This window comes from Tasmannia lanceolata, unplaced genomic scaffold (genome assembly GCF_043159265.1).
Source record: "Tasmannia lanceolata isolate RefF3 unplaced genomic scaffold, GAP_Taslan_0.1 ptg000013l, whole genome shotgun sequence".
NCBI classification, from domain to species: Eukaryota; Viridiplantae; Streptophyta; class Magnoliopsida; order Canellales; family Winteraceae; genus Tasmannia; species Tasmannia lanceolata.
Window position 1 is genome coordinate 41,664,680 of NW_027518690.1, and position 20,226 is coordinate 41,684,905.

At 38.5% G+C, this 20,226-nt stretch overlaps 1 protein-coding gene across 3 annotated transcripts; it reads right to left on the reverse strand.

Annotated features, from left to right (window-relative positions):
- Positions 1-212: 212 nt before the first annotated feature.
- LOC143889185 (uncharacterized) lies at positions 213-20,226 on the reverse strand. 3 transcript variants are annotated; one of them, XR_013254779.1, is made up of 4 exons: positions 19,607-20,226; positions 968-1,161; positions 785-868; positions 213-436 (listed from the first exon to the last, which is right to left on the reverse strand). XR_013254779.1 is itself a non-coding variant. In XM_077393382.1 (2 exons), the coding sequence occupies exons 1-2, from the start codon at positions 19,840-19,842 to the stop codon at positions 1,101-1,103; spliced, it is 297 nt and encodes a 98-aa protein (XP_077249497.1). In that variant the 5' UTR covers positions 19,843-20,226; the 3' UTR covers positions 739-1,100. The 3 variants fall into 3 exon arrangements, 1 of the variants encoding a protein (XP_077249497.1); XR_013254778.1 differs by having other exon boundaries at positions 785-1,161; XM_077393382.1 differs by lacking the exon at positions 213-436 and having other exon boundaries at positions 739-1,161.

The following is a 20,226-nucleotide window of genomic DNA, read 5'->3' on the forward strand; positions in this document are numbered from 1 at the left end:
TATTTTAAGAGCATTCCTTCCTACACAACAAATATTTTAAGAACTAGTTTGGACACCCAAGAAAGAAAACTTATGTTCTCCCCAAGTTTACCTTTATGGTTGTTTGTTTCAAATGAACCAATACAATCTAGAGGCAATACTTAATAAACGCATAGGTATTTTCGTTACCATCATCAATGGTATGTCAAATTGCAAAGGTCGATGATGAGGGATATGAGAAGCATCCATTAAAACCATATCATACCAAACATTATTGTCATACATTGTCTATCAAGAAAGAAACAAAGCATAGATTTTGTTAAGAGCTGCATATTAATTTCAAATCTGCTTGGTTTGCATAGATTTTATAAAGTTTCACAATAGCTACAATCTGCTTGGTTTTTTTTTTCCTGAATGGTACAATCTGTTCGGTAATAACCATGGAACTTGTTGGCATCTGCCCAAAAAATAGTATCTTATTAGTGTTCCAGCCGATCCAATATGCAAATGTTTTGAGCATTGGTACAAGCAACATAATGAACAAAGCAGAGGTTAACTAAGTGTGTTATTAAGCATGACTATATGACATAATGTTCATAGTAGTGTGTGGTAAGTGAGCATTTTTTTTTTTTTTTGGGTAGGTAAGCTGGGATCGAACCTGAGAGCTCAAGGTTGAGATGCAAAGCCTCAACCGTCGAGCTACAGGCCCAACCCCGTGTGGTAAGTGAGCATGTAAATCATACGGATGAGAGTTTCAGATGCATTAGGAAATCATTGAAAACTATATTGTGTATAAATATCTTACAGACAGGGTGGGAAAGGTTTCTTCATCTTCATCTGCTTCCATCTCTAAGTGCCAAGGATGTCTCCGACAAATGATAAATAGAATCTGTTGATCAAACCAACTTGATGTATCAAATTTCCAGGCAGCCGAAATAAACAAATTCATGCCACAACAGGAGAAATTATGCCTTTCCATTGGCATGACCTTTGATCCCACTATCCGCAAGCAAGTTGAATAAGCAAACACATGAAAGTCCCAAATTCAAATCAGTAGTGTGGCGACCGTGTTGATTCGAGCTGGCCAGTAAATGCCAATAAATGTGTGCATTGTACGAGGTCTACATTACGGTACAGATACAATACTCTGTATCCTCATCTTCATCTGAGTCGCTTGTATCACTACAAAAAACACAAAGAAGATGCATGAGAATAGTAAACAAAGACCCATGAACAATTTGAAACAAGATAGCTTGCATGAAAATTACGAATGAATGTGCAACTATCAGAATCGGGATAATTGTGTACTGTTACTATCCACATAAACCAGTCAAAATACTCAGATTACATAGATAAGTTGATAATATTATTTTGCTCGTTTCATTTTTTTTGCGCCTGGTGCCTAACATGGGGAATGCAATCTTGATTGATTCAGTGCATTATAGCTAAAATGGAAGCAAAAGCTACCAAAAACGGAATAGCTTTGTGAAGATAGAAGCCATCTCTGTTCTGGACAGATAGAGAGCCTAACATTAAGGCATGAGCAATTCTCAAGAAGCACCAAGTAGATATATATTTTATGAAACCTGTTTCTCAGCATTCCATGCTAGTTTTTAGCTAAAATATTAAGAAGCACTTTCCCAAATTTCACTAACCAAGTAACAGTGTAATACTAAGCAAGATTGTATGCAGAACTGCCATACAACACCGGCAGTTGTTGTACAGGTCCACACCCAGTCTTACAAATTCATTTCCCAGAGCCTAGACTTTTCTCATTGATCTAATTCAATTAGGAGATTTAGAACAGAAAATTCAGGTATTTCCCAAGAAGTAGATAAATGATAGGGTTTGTACATTTATTTTTCTCACAGCATGTTTTCATGCTTGAAGAAATTTCATCATCTTGGTCATTTACAACCAAGGATGTCCGTGCTACCTTTTTATAACACCATGGCATTTCCCATGTGGCCTATTTCTTTGAAATTACTGACCAACTCCGGTAAGAAATGAAGAGCAATATGAATACTATTGAATGTTTGGGTATCTTCCCAACGTCTTGTCAATATCCAGTTAAATTAAACCAAAAATTGTATAATCCTAATTTCTTATCATTCAAGGACACTAAAAAATGCGAAATATTAGTAAATTTAAGAACACAAATTATATAAGAATTTAACAATGAGATTAAACTTGATGCAATTAAACTACTAGGGATAAACCAAAAGTAGATAGCTTAGAAAATTGAATAATCATGCAAATACACCAATCAAATTGTGCAAAATAGAATTAGAGAGATGAACAATAATAAATTTGAACAAAACATTATCAATGTATGGTAAAAGCCAAAACCTATTGGACAAACTTATAACTATTCATTAACTTCCACAAAATTACATTAAAAATTCATATATAAATATGTGTATGTGTGTATAGACATTGTGAGTGTGTTAATCCTAAATTCTTAATCACTGGGATAGGAGTAATTTCAGCCTTAGATCAACCTAAAGAAAGTCTAATTTCTATTTGCAGCAACTTAAAATAAAAACAGTAAGTATATTGCTGCCAAAAAAACATAAGCTATACCATTCTTCTCTAATTGAATACTTGCTGAACTTTTCAAAAAACTAAATTGATTATAAGTAAGGCGGGTGGTCAAGACGGAAGAAGAAGAAAGAAGAACATAAGAACACAACCAAGAGAAGAAAAAGGAAACGGGAGCAATACTCAACCAAATTGATATATTATCAATAATCTAAGTATGTCCAAAATCCCCCACTCCTCATACAACACATCTTATAGAACTCTTACATGAGAATCTCTACACAACATTAACTACACACAGGAATCTCTACATAACATTAACTACTACAATTCTCAACACCACAACATACTATACTTAAAAAAACACAACTTACAAGACCTAGTTAATGATATACAACTTACTAGGCACTAGTTAATAAAGCACAACTTACTAAATTTCTTAATGAAATACAATTTACTATGACTAATAAATGAGGTAGTTGTAAAAAAAGTCTTCCAAGCATTCATTAAAAAACAACCTTGGATACTACAACCAAGCCACCTAAACGTGACATGGCTACCAAGTTGGCACTGCATCATCTCTGGGTGAGAAAGAACTCGCCCACGAGTTGTAATCAAACACTCCATCTAAACGTGACATGGCTGCCAAGTTGGCACTGCACCATCTCTGGGTGAGAAAGTACTCGCCCACGAGTTCTAATCAAACAATCCATGATAAGTCTTGAACATTGAAACTTTGGTGAGTGTTGATATTTGGCAGGAGCACAATCTTGTATGCATTGTCGTTGATCTTTTTTAGAATTCGGCATGGACTAATCTTCTTCTCCTTGAGCTTGTTATAAGAACCAGAGAGATATCATCCCATCATCAAATAAACCCACACAACATCACCTTCATTGAAGATTTTTATTCGGAAATGAGTATTAGCCGCTTTCTTGTACTTATCAGTACTTTCTTCAAGATTCTTCGTCACTTCTTTATGAATTCATGTCATGGTGGTAGAAAAATCTTTAGCCCTCTTGTTTGACAATGATGGATTAGGAATGGGTACAAGATCAAGATAGTGTTTTGGAACTTTTCCACAGATCATCTCAAAGGGGCTATTTTCCCATAAAACAATTGACCACATAATTATAAGAGAACTTTGCTTGATGAAGAACCATATCACATTGCTTGGGCCTCTTTGCCACCAATTTCCTAAGAAAATTTTCCAAGGTTTGATTTACCACCTTGGTTAGTCCATCGGTACGAGGGTGATAACCACTACTATAAAGCAAGCTAGCACCAATTCTTTTCCACAAACAACTCCAAAAATGACTAAGGAATTTAGTATCCCTATCCGAAACAATGGATTTGGGAAAACCATGATGATTAACCATCCCTTTTAAATAAAGATTGGCAACGTAGGAAGCATCCATAGTCTTCTTGCAAGGAATAAAATGAGTCATTTTAGAGAAGCGATCAACAACTACAAAAATAGATCATTACATCTCTGAGTTCTTGGAAAGCCAACCACAAAATCCATACTAACATTTACCCATGGGGCATTACGGAAGTAGTAGTGGATTGTAGGAACAAATTTTTGACTATGTCCCTTGCATGTTTAGCATATTCAGCACCTCTTCACATAACGGGTTACATCTCAGTAAATGGTAGGCCAAAAATAATTCTCTTTCACTAGCAAACCAATTTTTCTCTTCTAAAATGTCATCCTAAACCTCCCTAATGTAGCTCTTTAATAACGCACTCTCTAAGAAAGCATTTTGGAATGCATAAGCAAATCCCATCTGTAGAAAATTCGAGAAATACTTCTCAACACGGATCGAACACGATGTGCAACAAAATAGCAAAAGAACGATGCAGAGAAACACAATCACACAAGAAACACAAGATTTTACGTGGTTCGGCACTGCCTACTTCCACGGGGGGAAGATTTTCACTATTAGGGTTACAAAGTCTTTTCTTCTTGGCCAAGAATACACAAAAGAATAAAAACCTCATCCCGCAACCCTAACATGTAGCTCGACCCGCGTGTGCGTCGCGCACATTAGTCCGTCAGGGTCGTATATAAATGCCAAAATACAAGACATCTGCACAACACCTTCAAAGAGAAAATCATCCTGGAGAAGATAATCTTTATGCTGCCCTTCTTTACAAAGTTTCCAAATTTCACCAAAGTCCTCATCAATGGCATAAATGTCTCTAATACTGTCAAACCCTTCAAGTTACAAGCTCATGGAATTAAAAAGAGCTACTCTTCTGCTAAGAGCATGCGCCACTTGGCTGCATTTTCCACTCTCGTGCTTTAACACAAAGTATATTCTTGTAAGAAGGCACTTTGCATGTCTTCGGTTTAGGCTTCTTTGATTGTTGATGTGTTGAGAGCTTCGTGATCAGAATTCAAAAATGAACTCCCAATGCCAAAGTGCTTAAATAATGGAATAAAATTCCCTATCATAGGCAGAGAAATTTGCTTTATTGAGTTTCTCACTAAAGAAAGCAACGGAATGACCTTCTTGGCTAACTACTCCGCCAATGCCCACATGAGAGTGATGCAGGACAATACCTAATTTAGGAAAAATCCTACACTCTTAATGGGATTAAGGCTTTAGGACAATTTAGGGCTTACGCGAAAAATTAAAAGAACACTTAACAACTTACCTAGGGCCGAATTAACTCCTAATTAATCTATAAGCAGCAGCAATAATGAGACTTAAATAGCATAAATAATTATAAACATTGTAACTAAGCATGAACTAAACCTTATACAAATCAATCAAAGCGATAAAGATTCGTTAGATGAATTGATAATAGAAAGATTAGTCCGAAACTAAGCCTACGCAAGCAACCAATTAAAATAACTAAAAGCTAATGCAAGTACCAATGAAATAGATGTCACACAAGCATGAAAATAATAATATCCAATGAAGAAAAACAGAAAAAATGTCCAGCAGCAGTAAAAAGCTCAAAACGGTCTAATTTTGGGTTGTAGGGGTATTTTGGTAATCTTGCAGATCTGGAATTTTGGTTTAATACTGCTGTTCAAATCTTAGGTTAAGGTTTAGAAGGTAAAAGAAAGGTTAATCTAGGTATTAGGCTCTGATTTGATGGTAGGTTTAGGCTATAGATCTTTAAAAAGGGTTTTCGGGCTTAAAAAATGTGCGAATTTTCAATTGGCTGCAAAAAGGATTTAAAGCTATCGTTCTTGAGTGTTTAGGCTGAGGTTTAATCATAAAAACAATCCTTCAAAGTCTCGAAACGAGATATTGAAGAACGAGAGAGATCTATGGATTTTGGGTTTTTGTATTTTAGGGTTCAAGAACAAAGAAAAAAAGAAAATTTGATTTACTAACATTCTTTGTGCTGATTTGATTGAAGAAATAGAAGATAATAGAGGAGAGGAGGGGAGATGACAGAAGATGGTTTCAAACCACCTAGAGGAGAAGAGAAAAAGAAGTCCAAGCCACAATAACTCTCACAAAAGAAAATCTCAATTCTATTCAATATTCAAAAGTCCCTTACATTGTTTTCATAAGATGTATATATAAGAAGAGAAACCCTAGAAGATAACCTAAAGTTAAGAACTGATCTCAACCATTCATCTAATCTAAAGCAAAGCTAAATAAAGATATAAACTTACCAAAAATAGTAATCCCGTAATTGACCTATACCCCTTTCTAAAAACACTCATAACTTGCTCAAATCACATCCAAATCATGTGATCTTGGGCCCATTAGATAGGTAATTGAAAAACCTTTCTAATAATACTAAAAACACACCAAACGGGTGGGATTTAATGCCTAAAAAGTAGGCTACAAATAAAAAGTAAATAAAAAAACGGCAATGTCTGTGGCCCATGCTAGAGTCTACGCCATCATTCTTGTTGAAAACTTTGAATCCACGCCCGTTGTTGATGTCCCCATCATTTATCCCCTGCTTGGAAAAATTCACCTCCGGTGAATTAAACTGCTCGTACTGCTCTAACAAATCTGGATCAAGCTCCTGAAGCTCATCAACTGTGATCCAGGAATCATTGATCTGTGATAATCTAAAAAGGGTCAACTGGTTTTCTAGGGGAATAGCCTGTGATAATCTAAAAAGGGGAAAGACTTGTACTAGGCAAACTCAGCTTGAGGTAGAACTCTATCCCAACTAGAAAGGTTGTCACCAACAAGACACCTAAGGAGATTCCCTAGACTCCTATTAATGACCTCTGTCTGACCATCTGTTTGTGGGTGGTACGCACTAGAAAATTTCAACTCAGTTCCCATCATACTCCACAAGTGACTGGTGAACTTAACATCACGATCAGACACAATTGTCTTTGGGAGAGCATGGTGTTTCACAACCTCAGAAAAGAAAATCTGAGCAATGACAGAAGCATCGGATGTCTTAGAACAAGGGATAAAATGAGCCATCTTTGAGAACCTATCTACCACTACAAATATAGAATCATGTCTTCTTTGAGTTCTCGGAAAGCCTAAAACAAAATCCATACTCACATCCTCCCATGGGGCATATGGTACGGGCAATGGAGTATACAATCTCATATTCTGTTTATGCATCTTGGCTGTTTGACAAGTTCGACAATGGCTAACAATCCTACTAACATCTCTCTTTAATCCAGGCCAATAGAACCTATCTTCAACCAATGACATGGTCTTATCTCGACCAAAGTGTCCTGCAGTTCCTCCAGCATGTAATTCCCATACCATAAAATCTCGCAAGGAGGTACGAGGCAAACACAACTTAGTTCCCTTGAACAAATAACCATCCCGCATTAAATAATCAAACGTAAATCGGAATGTCCATTGTTCAAGCTAGCATACACTACTCCAAAGTCTGGGCATTTGACATATTCATCTTTTATCTTGTCAAACCCAATGACTTCTACACTCATGAATTCAATAAGTTCTTAACATGACTCCACGCTTGAAATTCACATGAGGCATTGATCTTCTGGAAGGCTTTAGAAGTCATGAGAAGTGTGACACGACTGAGGGCATCTGCAGCTGTATTCTCAACACCTGGACGATGTTTGAGGACAAAAGTGTACTCTTGCAGATACTCTACCCATCTTGCATGTATTTGTTTCAATTTCTCCTGCGAGTTAAGATATCTGAGTGCTTGATGATCGGAGTATAACACAAACTCTTGTGGTAGCAGATAGTGTCTCCAATGGTGCAAAGCCTGGACTACTGTATAAAATTCTTTCTCGTAAGTGGTATACTTTAGCCTAGCCTCATTAAGTTTTTCACTAAAATAGGCAACTGGGTGTCCCTCTTGACTTGGAACACCACCAATTCCGACACCAGATGCGTCACATGCAACCTCAAATACCTTAGAAAAGTCTGGTAGACGCAATATTGGGGCCTCAGTCATGAGCTTCTTAACTTCTTGAAATGCTTTCGTGGCACTCTTGGTCCACTTGAACTCCCCTTTTTTTATGCAATCCGTCACGGGAGCCATAATGGAACTGAACCCTTTAATGAACCTCCGATAGAATGTTGCCAATCGATGGAAGCTTCGAACCTCATGAATATTAGTGGGTTCTGGCCACTCAACAATAGCCCTAACCTTCTCAGGATCAACTTCTGCACCCTCAATTGAGGCAATAAACCCAAGAAATATATCTTGATTAGTGAAGAACGTGCATTTCTTCAGGTTTACGTATAGTTTCTCTCTTGAGTGTCTCAAATACTTGTCGAAGATGAGACAAGTGGGCAGTTTTGATTTTACTATAAATTAAGATATCATCAAAGTAAACAACCAAAAACTTGCCAATGAATGGTCTAAGCACTTGTGTCATTATTCTCATGAATGTGCTTGGTGCATTTGTTAAGCCAAAGGCATAACTAACCATTCATATAAACCATCATTTGTCTTAAAGGCGGTCTTCCACTCGTCACCAACTCGAACTCTAATTTGGTGATACCCACTTTTAAGATCTATCTTTGAAAAGATGGCAGAGCCAGCCATCATGTCAAGCATATCATCAAGTCTAGGAATTGGAAATCGATACTTGACAGTGATCTTATTTATGGCTCGACTATCGACGCACATGTGCCAACTTCCATCCTTTTTTGGCGTAAGCAATGCGGGTACCGCACATGGACTCATGCTTTCTCGAATCAAGCCTTTGCTCAAAAGTTCATCTATTTCCCTCTTTAACTCGGCATGTTCTTTGGGGTTCATGCGATAGTGGGGCAAGTTCGGCAAAGAGGATCCAAGAACTAGATCAATGGCATGCTGAATGTCTCGCATAGGAGGTAGTTCATCTGGTAGTTCCTCAGAAAATAATTCCTCATTCTTTCATTAACGGTTTCACCTTAGGAGGAATTTCAATAACGGCCTCATTCTGGAGGCCATAATCCTCTTTTGCCACTAGAGCGTAAATCTTTTCAGACTCTTTACACTCTCTTTCAAAATCCTTTTGATTAAGAATACCTAAGGATTTCTTGGAGTTGCTGGTGGAAGCAATGTCCTTCTTTTTAGCCACCTTGAATGGTTGCGATGGGCATGGCTGTAAGGTAATTTTCTTCCCTTTTATGCTCAAACGAATATGTGTTGGATTTCCCATAGTGCACAACATCTCTGTCATACAACCACGGTCGTCCTAGTAAAATGTGAGCAACATTCATCTCAAAGACATCGCACCAAATTGTGTCGGTGTATGATAAAAATAGAGGAGGCACAAGACATCTCTGGGTAACCGGAATGGTTGACTGATCAACCCAGGCAGCTTTATAGGGATTTGGATGTGGCTCGGGTTTAAGTCCCATTCGGCTAACTCCACTGGGAGAAACCACATTCATGCAACTTCCACTATCAATAATAACGCGGCAGTTCTTGCCTTGATGTTTAGTGAAAGTGAAAAAAATGCTGTTCCTTCTCCAGTCTTCATCTACTTTCGGTTGCGCGATCATACATCTCATCACGCTAAACTTGTTTGGATTTTCTTCCTCCTCTAATTCTTCTTCCTCAGTAATATAGCCATCAGCCACATAATTTTCCTCATCATTCTTGACTTCATTGCCTTGATCATCATAGTCCTCTCCTTCATCTTGTCGGAGCTCTACAAATGCAACACGGTTCGGACAATCACGTGCATAATGTCCATAACCCTTACATTTAAAGCACTGCCCTTTCTTAGGACCTTCTCCCAAAACTCAGTTACCCTTAAAGTCCTTTGGAGGTTGGTAGTTGTTGTTGGACTTAGGATAATTGGGATTTGATTGTTCAAGTTTCTTGTAAGAAGCCTCCCCAGCTTGGTTGCTAAACTTTTTGGGGAAGAACATCTTTTGGTGCTTCTCAATTTCGCTAGCCTCTTGAAAAGCTTGATCAACATCACCCAAAAGATGCGCTCTCATTTCCCTTCTGATTTCTGGTTTAAGTCCATCCAAGAATCTGGTGAGAGTTTGCTCAGGTTCTTCTCGGACTCCGCTACGTATTTTGGCCTCATCGAATTGATTCATGTATTCGCCAACAGATAAGTTGTTTTGTTTAAGCCTATGCATGTGGCTTATCAACTATTGTTTATAGGTGATTGGCAAATACTTTTCTTTAAGCTTGGCCTTCATCTCATCCCATGTCTGGATGCTATCCTCACCTCTCCTAGTAAGTTGATGTTCAAAATCAATCCAATAAGTTCGAGCTGGACCTGTCAACTTTATTTTAGCAAACCTAACTCTTCGGGATTGGGACATGTTATACCAATCGAAATATTGTTCGATGGCCACTCGCCAATCAGAAAATACTTGAGGGTTGTATTTTCCATCAAAGTCTGGAACATCAATTTTAACCTTCTTGATAATGTCTCCAGCATAATCGGGTCCATCAATCTCAGGATCATACTCTTGATCATCATCATAATCGTCGCCATGCTGCTGGCGATAGGGAGCCCTATATCCCTGATGACCCCCTCGGGATTTTCCTCGGCCACCTCGAGCATTCCAGTTCCCAATCCTATAATGACCAAATTGCCGGTCATTCTCGAAGTTGTCCCTTATACTATTCCGATCCTGGCCACCTTGATTTTGATTGACTGCAATTTCAGGATTAGGTGGTGGATTCTAGAATCCTTGATTCCCTTGCCTAGGCTGATTATTCTGGACAGTTGGTTGTTCAGGATAAGTTTGCCTAAGGCCTTCTAACGCAGCAAGCCTTACTTGCACAGCTTGGATTTGAGTGCTAATGGCTTGTAATTCCTGACTGCGAGCTTCACGGTCCACTTTACTAAGCCGTATCTCTTCACGGTTGTCTTTAACAAGTTGGGCCAACTCCTCATTTGACATTTGACCACCGGATGTCATTGTGTGGTAATCCTTACCACTCCTTGTGGGCATGCAAAGAGGAACTAAACACAAATTTGGACTCGTAACACCCTAAAAGGTTTCCTACGACTAACTCTAGGCTCTGATACCAAGTTGATGCAGGACAATACCTAATTTAGGGAAAATCCTACACTCCTAATGGGATTAAGGATTTAGGACAATTTAGGGCTTACGCGGAAAATTAAAAAGAACACTTAACAACTTACCTAGGGCCGACTTAACTCCTAATTAATCTATGGGCAGCAGCAATAATGAAACTTAAATAACATAAATAATTGTAAAGATTGTAACTAAGCATGAACTAAACCTTATACAAATCAATCAAAGCGATAAAGACTCGTTACATGAATTGATAATAGAAAGATTAGTCTGAAACTAACCCTACGCCAATTAAAAGAACTAAAAGCTAATGCAAGTACCAATGAAATAGATGTCACACAAGCATGGAAATAATAATATCCAATGAAGAAAACCAGAAAAAATGTCCAGCAGCAGTAAAAAGCTCAAAACGGTCCAATTTTGGGTTGTAGGGGTATTTTGGTAATTTTGCAGATCTGGAATTTTGGTTTAATACTGTTGTCCAAATCTTAGGTTAAGGTTTAGAAGTTAAAAGAAAGGTAAATCTAGGGTTTAGGCTCTGATTTGATGGTATGTTTAGGCTGTAGATCTTTAAAAAGGGTTTTCGGGCTTGAAAAGGGTGCGAATTTTCAATTGGCTGCAAAAGGAATTTAAAGCTATGGTTCTTGGGTATTTAGGCTGAGGTTTAATCATAAAAACAATCCTTCAAAGTCTTGAAATGAGATCTTGAAGAACAAGAGAGATCTATGGATTTTGGATTTTTGTATTTTAGGGTTCAAGAACAAAGAAAAAAAACAAAATTTGATTTACTAACATTCTTTGTGCTGATTTGATTGAAGAAATAGAAGATAATAGAGGAGAAGAGATGAGAGAAGATGGTTTCAAACCACCTAGAAGAGAAGAGAAGAAGAAGTCCAAGCCACAATAACTCTCAGTCTCTCACAAAAGAAAATCTCAATTCTATTCAATATTCAAAAGTCCCTTACATTGTTTTCATAAGATATATATATATAAGAAAAGAAACCCTAGAAGATAACATAAAGTTAAGAACTGATCTCAACCATTTATCTTATCTAAAGCAAAGCTAAATAAAGATATAAACTTACCAAAAATAGTAATCTTGTAATTGACCTATACCCCTTCCTAAAAATACTCATAACTTGCTCAAATCACATCAAAATCATGTGATCTTGGGCCCATTAGATAGGTAATTGAAAAACCTTTCTAATAATACTAAAAACACACCAAGCGGGTGAGATTTGATGCCTAAAAAGTAGGCTACAAATAAAATGACGAAAATAGAAAGTAAATAAAAAAAACGGCAATGTCCGTGGCCCATGCTAGAGTCTACACCATAATTCTCGTCCACATCTGCGCTTGTAAACTTTGAATCCACGCCCGTTGTTGATGTCCCCATCAGAGAGGCATCAGAATCAACCTCGAGCATCTTCTCAAAGTTCAGCAAAGCAAGCACTAGAGCGGTGGACAACTTGTCTTTTACAAGTTGAAAACACTTTTCGGCCTCCATTGTCCTCTTGAATCCATCTTTCTTCATGCAATCCGTCAAGGGGGCTGATATAGTGCTGAAATTTCTTATGAATCAGCGATAGAATGAACCCAGTCCATGGAAATTACCCACTTCTTGCAAGCTTTTTGGTATAGGTCATTCTTGGAGAACTTTGGTCCTCTTATCATCCACTTCAATCCTTGTGGAAGTCAGCACAAAGCCTAGGAAAGCTAGGCTAGTTATCATGAAAGAATATTTGTTGAGGTTTATACAGAGATTTTCACCTCTCAAAGTGGTTAGAACAACCCTCAAATGATCTACTTGCTTACATTTATCATGACTATAAACAAGAATATCATCAAAATAAACAACAACAAACTTTCCAATGAAAGGATGAAGGACTTGATTCATTACCCTTATGAAGGTACTTGGAGCACTGGTGAGGCTAAATGGCATAACAAGTCACTCATGCAAGCCTTCACAAGTCTTGAAAGCAGTCTTCCATTCATCATCCAGCTTTATTCGAATTCAATGGTTGCCACTTCTAAGATCAATTTTGAAAAACATCTTTACACCGGCAATCATGTCAAATATATGATCAATTTTTGGAATGGGAAACAACATTTGATAGTGATCCGGTTAATGGCACGACTGTCACACACATATGCTATGTTCCATCTGTCATTGGAGTTAATTAGGCTAGCACCACACAAGAGCGCATGCTTTCTTTGATGTTACCTTTCTTCAACAACTCCATGACTTGCCTATTCAAATCTCCATATTCTTTAGGGCCCATACAGTCGTGTGCTTTGTTAGGAAGATAAGAACTAGGATCAAATCAATTTAATATTGAATGTCTCTTAGAGGAGGAAGTCCACTGGGTAACTAATCGGGTGTGACATCCTTGAATTCCTCTAAGAGAGGTTCTAACTCACTAGGTTCTAATCCTTCAGCAAGTAGCATGCACACAATTACCACCACTCTCACTTTCTTTTGCAAACTTTGAGGAAGTGAGAAAATTGCTACCCTCCTCTTGTAATGATTAGAGTGTCTTTTCCTCTTTACTTGGCAAAAGAACAATTTCTGATTTTCTCATTCTAAAAGTGTACATATTTTTACGGCCATCATAGGGACATGTGTATCATATTGTCGTGGCCTTGGCCGAAATCTGAAATTTTAGCTGAAATGTTTCAGTTTAGTTTCTTCGTAATTCATACTTTGATGAATTATGTTGGTCCACATTATGATGACACTAACGGAGTGATGTGATGGATCATGATTAAACTATTATACTTTGTACTTTGAACTAATGGGGATCCAATATCTAACTAGTTCTTAATCAATTTTATTCTTAGATCATAGAATTGTAGAAGTGCCTCGATGCTCACCAAAGTAAATCATATTAGGAGACTTTCAATATATTGAGGTTATCTCAAAAATATATATATTGAGGTTATGAAAAAATAAATAGAAGCAGAAAAGTTACATAATTCAAAGGATTCTCATGTAAGAATAAAGCTGTCAGGACTTTGCCTTTTGTCAAGACAATTAAATATATAATACAGGTGTTATTTATTAGCTTCATTGTCAATTATTCTTATTTTCAATTATTTTATATTTCTTCTGATTTTTCATGGGCATATCAGAGGTGTGTGTGGACCCCGATCCCGAAGACGAATGGCGAGGGACACAAGATCCCACGCCGATCCTCTAAGATCTCCACAATGTGAAGGAGAGCTCTACCAAAGAACTCTCAAAATGGTGCCACTCACAGCATGGGTGGCGATATAAATGAGATACCTCACGATTCAAGGACTAGCCCGGAACTAAGATGTACCTATAACAAAGAAGAGTCGCCATCCAAGGAAGTAGGCCCTGGATCCTATGAAATACTCTGTTACAACGAATAACCAGAGATACAAAAGTCCGTGCCTGATGACGAATGGGGAAGGTGTTAAGCGCCCCCAATTCGCCCAAGTGCAAGCACCTGGTCTCTTATGCCATTTTTAATTAATTTTGAAGAGTTTTGGGCTAAAATCATGTGAAATGGGAACGAGTATCCCCGAGAAAACGTCTATCTAAGCATGCATAACCCAGGGATGGGCAAAAGAAAATAAACATCCAAATCCTAACTCACCGCATCTAATCCTAACCCATGACATCTAGGAAAGCAGCAACATCCGCACGCACAGCTATAGCTAAGCAGATAATCAAGATAAGATGAATAAATGATACAACTAAGCAAGTGAGAGGACAGATAAGCACAACAGTAAACTACCAAAGCAATAGAATAGACACACTAGCATGCGAGCCTATGTAAGAGATAATGCTAAGAAAATAATAATCAATCTCATGCTAGGAAAGTAAGCAAGCTAACAGTAGCACATAAGAAGTCAAAGATAAACACACAATGAGCTAAAAGATACAGGGAAAGAAATGAATCAGAAAATCAACGGTACATGAGGACCAAGAATGCCAGGGAAAAGAAAAGGGAGCGTACGATAGGCTCAGGGAGCGATTCTAATGAATCAAGCTCAGCGATCCTGATCCGCTAAAGATCGGATAAGTCTCACGATCGTCATAGCCTATCGTTGGGCTCAGCGAGGACAATCCCTGTGAAGGGGCCACGCTACGTCGTCGCCCGTCTCAAAACCCGATAAAACGTTGAAAAACCACGATCAAAATCGGAAATGAAATGAAAGGAAGGCTCTGAGTGACCTGGTAATCATTCATCCTTGCCCAATTTGCTTTTTGGTGTGAAAGGTTTAAAAGATTTTTTAGAAAATGTTTGAATGATTTTTTGAAGGGTTTAAATGATTTTATTGAAAAGTTTGAATGATTTTTTGAAGGGTTTAAATGATTTTATTGAAAAGTTTGAATGATTTTTTGAAGGGTTTAAATAATTTTATTGAAAAGTTTGACTGAACTTGGGACGAGAATCCCAAGCTGCCTACGTACCCTGTGAAAAGGGATCAAGCCAACGTAGTTCGAAACAGCTTTTCGAAAAACGCTTTTGTTGCTTTTTTATGTTTTTGTTGTTTTTGGATTTTTATGTATTTTTTATCCCTTTTGATTGAAAGGGGGTTTTGACTCAAGAGGTTGCCGTCCGTCATCGCCTACCCCGACGAAACGTTCCCATGATCAATGGAATCTCGAAACACAAAGAGTATCCCAGGGAACGTAAGGAGAATGACTCTGAATGGAGAAGAAACCCAAGGAAATGTTCCTATAATCGAAGGAATCCCGAAGCCCGAGTAGGATCCCTAAGAACGTGAGGAGAGTGAACCCGAAGAAGAAGAAACCCCGAACCCTGTAAGCAATAATGATCGCGGAGAAGAGGGAATCCCTAAGCCCTATGAGAAGTGACAAGATAAGAAAGGAGACATGAAGGGCAAAGGGGTGGCTCAAGAAACATTCCGTCATCGCCCGAAAGTCTCATATCTATGCAATCCCTAGAGTAGATGAGAGTTCCGAAAATGCGAAAAGAATAATCTCAAAATTGAAGTAGATCACAAGAGAAGGGAAATTTCGAAAGATTGATAGAGATCACAAATGTATATAAGGACTCCGAAACCCTATTTGAACCCCCAAAAAAAAAAAATGTCATCATTTCCCAAGAAGCATTTGGAAAGGAGTCAATTCATGGGTGAAGTTGAGATATTTAAACCATACAGCTCATGAGTGAAGACAAGGTTGAAATGGAATGGTCTTTTGGAGGCTTGGTCTTGTATAGAAAGATACTAGAGTTATTACTCATAAGACACCCGGAATGAATTGAACATACTAGGTTAAATATGTCCTTTACTTGTCTGTCCATCTGATTAATTAGGGATTCCCTATTTAAGCAACCTTAATTCCCTTTTGAATGGCAGAAAAAGAGGATCAAATGGCACTGAACACCCATGAATTTAAAATATAAACATCTTTTCCATAACCAACTAAAGTCAATGTTTTGGGAATTCAACTAGCAAATACACAGGGTTGGGTTAACAAGCATGCAAATGAGGTAGGGAGCATTTCTAAAGTGACTTATGGAGTTTTAATAAGTCCCATTAGTCGTTCAAACTTTATTTACACCCAAACAGCACCCCTATAAGGTAAACTGTCTGAACATGCCTTCAAGCAGATTTCTCCTTGTCATGTACATGCATGACTTAGCAAGGCTCTCATTTCCAAATTAGAGCATATAAGGAATCACAGACAACACCCAAAATGATTTCAATCATAAACCCAAATACTTCTTAACTCATCTACCATACATGCCCAAGAGTATAACCAAAAGCAAGGTTATACTACTTTCAGACCGAGGTAAACAAAGAGATTGCAGATTTGCAAGCCCAAAACATGCAACTAAATATTGAAGACCAGCTGAGATTATACATTGACCAAACATAGTTGTACTGATAATATTCTCAAGAGAATGATGGAAAATAATAAAGGGTATCCCTAACCATGAAATCCTTTAACACATAGCAATTCCACATACCTGTGCTGGATGAAATCGCAATCACCAAACGCTCATTGGAGTATCGGTGCCGGTACCCGAAATGCCGGAAGAGAAGCTGATGGTGAAGCTTGAATTAAGAGGTCGGAGATGAAAGCTGAAATAATGGGAATTGAAATGGGTTTTGATGGGGTATTTGATGTGGGTATTAACGAGGCCAAAATGGGACCAATTGGGATCAAGAAATTGAAATTGAAGAGGGGAATTAGTGGGATAGAGGTGATGGCCGGAAATGGTGGCGTGACACAGCCGGATTCCGGCAAGATTGCCGGAATCAATAGTGTTAGAAATGGGGATGGGTTTTGGGTTTTGGGTTTTGGTAGATGAAGGGAGGAGTGGCTGCAAATGGAAGAAAACCCAAGTGGGTTTGATGGGTAAAAGAAAATGGTGGTAGGGTCGGTGGCCGGAGCAAATGGTCGGCAAGAACGAGGTCGGAGAAGACGACCCCAAACCTCTCTCTCTCTCTCTCTCTCTCTCTCTCTCTCTCTCTCTCTCTCTCTCTCTCTCTTTTCTTTTTTCAAAAATGGGGATAGTGGTGGTGGAGGGAGTGATGGATGGTTGGAGGTTGAAGAAGATGATGGGGGTTTGTAAATAAAAAAACAAAAATGGGTTTGATGGTGGTTGGATGGAGGAGAAGAGATGGTGGCGGCAATGGAGGGGTCGGCTGGAGGAGGAGTGACCGGAGAAGAGGGGTTGGTCGGAGATGGTGGACGGAGGTGGAGAATCTAGATGGGTTTTGAAGAAGGGTTTGGGGTGGATTTGATCGGAGGTTGCAGATGTGGGTTATGGGTTGTGGCTGTGAAGGAAGGGATAGAAATGGGGATGGTGGCCGATGGAGTGGTAGGTGGCCGGCCGGAGCTGAGTTTCAATGGGGTTAAGAGAACAGGGGTTTGGAGGTAGAAGAAGGTGGCTGTGGAAGAGGGTTTTTAATAAAATCTGCAAAAGGGGTGAGAAGGATAGTGAATAGAGGCGATGGTGGTGGTGGTTGTCGGAGTTGCAGAGGTGGTGGTGGGATGGTAGTTGGTGGCCGTGGAATGGGTGGAGAAGGAGGTTGGAGTGAGTGATGGAGATGGTGAAGGATGGTGGTGGTGGAGTTCGTTTGGCCAGTCTCTTTCTCCCTCTTTCTCAGTTTTGCCCCTTTTTCTCTTCCTCCCTCTCTCTCTGTTACTCTTCTCCTATACCCACGAGACTCCTTGAGATTTTATAGCTAGGGTTGAAGCCCTCATGCTAATCTCAGCCATCCATTTCATTCCCTTCTTGATCCTATGGCCCTTGCTTCGCTATGCCTCTTGCCCTAATTCTATCCTAGAAACCCTAAAAACCTAGAGTGTCTAGCTGATCTAAGACCTACACCTCACCTCCTTAATCCAATGGCCCATGCATGTTGCTTGAAAAGAAAATAATGTCCATTTTACTAAATATCCCAAGGAGAAGGCAATTTTACCCTCTTGCCACTATACCCTATTTGGCTTTTCATCTCTTAAAGGGAATGGTATATTATTCCCTCTCTCTTCTCCAAGCAGCCCCAAGCTGGCTAATTCACTCCCCTCCTGCTTAACATGGGAAAGTGATTTAACACACGCACGCTTTGATAAATGCACTCCTAGCGATATTAGCAGCCTCTTAGGAATTTTGCACTGCAGTGGGTGGGTACCATTTTGAGTTTTCTCTGCACTTGGGGCCCACCTCTTCAGGAATTTCGGGGGAATTTACTCGATTTCATAAATTTATTCGATTTTGGGAAAAATGGTCCGGTCAAAATGGGGTGTCTACAGTGTGTGTCGGGTGTATCAGTGAGACACAGCACATATCAGCAATACATTTTGGTTTTGAAGCAACTGAGACAATTTCAATACCTAAAACATTGAACAATGGTTTCTGCAGCATCAATGGCAGCTGAAATGAAAAGCCTACGTGGTTAATATGAAGAAGCACATAAAGAAATATAGCAAAAGAAATTGCAGCAATGAACTCTTACACAGAGGACAAGACTTTACTCACTCTTTTTAAGGGTTATAGCCATTTGACACCATCACATTATAATTATTTTGACCTTTATTCTTTCAAGACTTCAATCAAGTTAACCACACTATCTCAAACCGTTCAACATGTGAATGCTTTCAATATGCATCCTGCTTTAGTAATCAGTTTTAAGGACCTCTTTGGATGCCATCATAATCAGTCCTTATTTGCAAATAAGATTATCCTAAGTTAATCTTATTTGCGAATGGGACATTAAAACCTCTGTGGAAGCCATTAAATATATCATTTACCAAACCATTTTAGCCATTATTTTGCAAATAACCATATTTAACTTCAAACCCATGTCTATATAATAAGATAATATGCAAATAATTTCCAAGGCATCCAAAGCGTCCCCAAATCCTAGATTCGAAAAGGGTGAAACCCATTTTCCACATTGTTTAGCTGTTCAACCAAATGCTTTCTTCAATGCCAAAGAATGAAATCCACATTAAACCATTAAAATAGGGGGGAAAATGATAATCTTCAGACTTAAAACCAACAAACTGAGCAAACTAGCAGGAATCCAATGCGAGAAAAAGCAGAAACATCAAAATTCCAAAACCTAACCTTAGGCATTCAAATAGATGAAAAGTTGTAAAGAAAAACAAGCCATTGAATTAAATTAAACATAAAGATTACCTAGGTTGGAATTCCAAAACTTCCACGAGCCTGTTACCATTCTTATCATTCCACTGTACTTTCCGTCGTGAATTGCTCGGCCTTTTCGCAATTTCGCCATTTTGAAACAATAACAGAGAATTCAACTCCTCTTCTTCTTCTCTATCAACACCTAATTCCTCATTTGGAGGAATAATGTCAACATCCTCATCGTGGATGCAATTATTAGGGTTAGGGTTAGTAATGTCTGAATCCATTTATAGCTAAAAATCAGACGGTTCAGAACCTATTCGATCCATCAAAACGAGTTAAAATCTAATCGAACAGCTAAATTTGTAAGATAATTCATCAAGAAATGCATCCCCTTCATTATACAGCTTCTCGAAAGGGGATTGGAAATTTTGAAACCCTAACCCTAAATCCAATTTAGGACCCAATTAATGGGCTTAGGTCCTTCTTTTACGACGATAAATCCAATCCGAGCACTGGTAGGAAAACGGGATTCAATCATTAGAGCCACGTCCACTAAAAGACAAATGGAGAAGATCAAATCCGATTAAAGCATAATCTACTGTCATTTCAGTCCCGTTTTTATTTTCCAAACGGATTCCTGTTTTCAAAGTGTTTTCCAATCCAATATA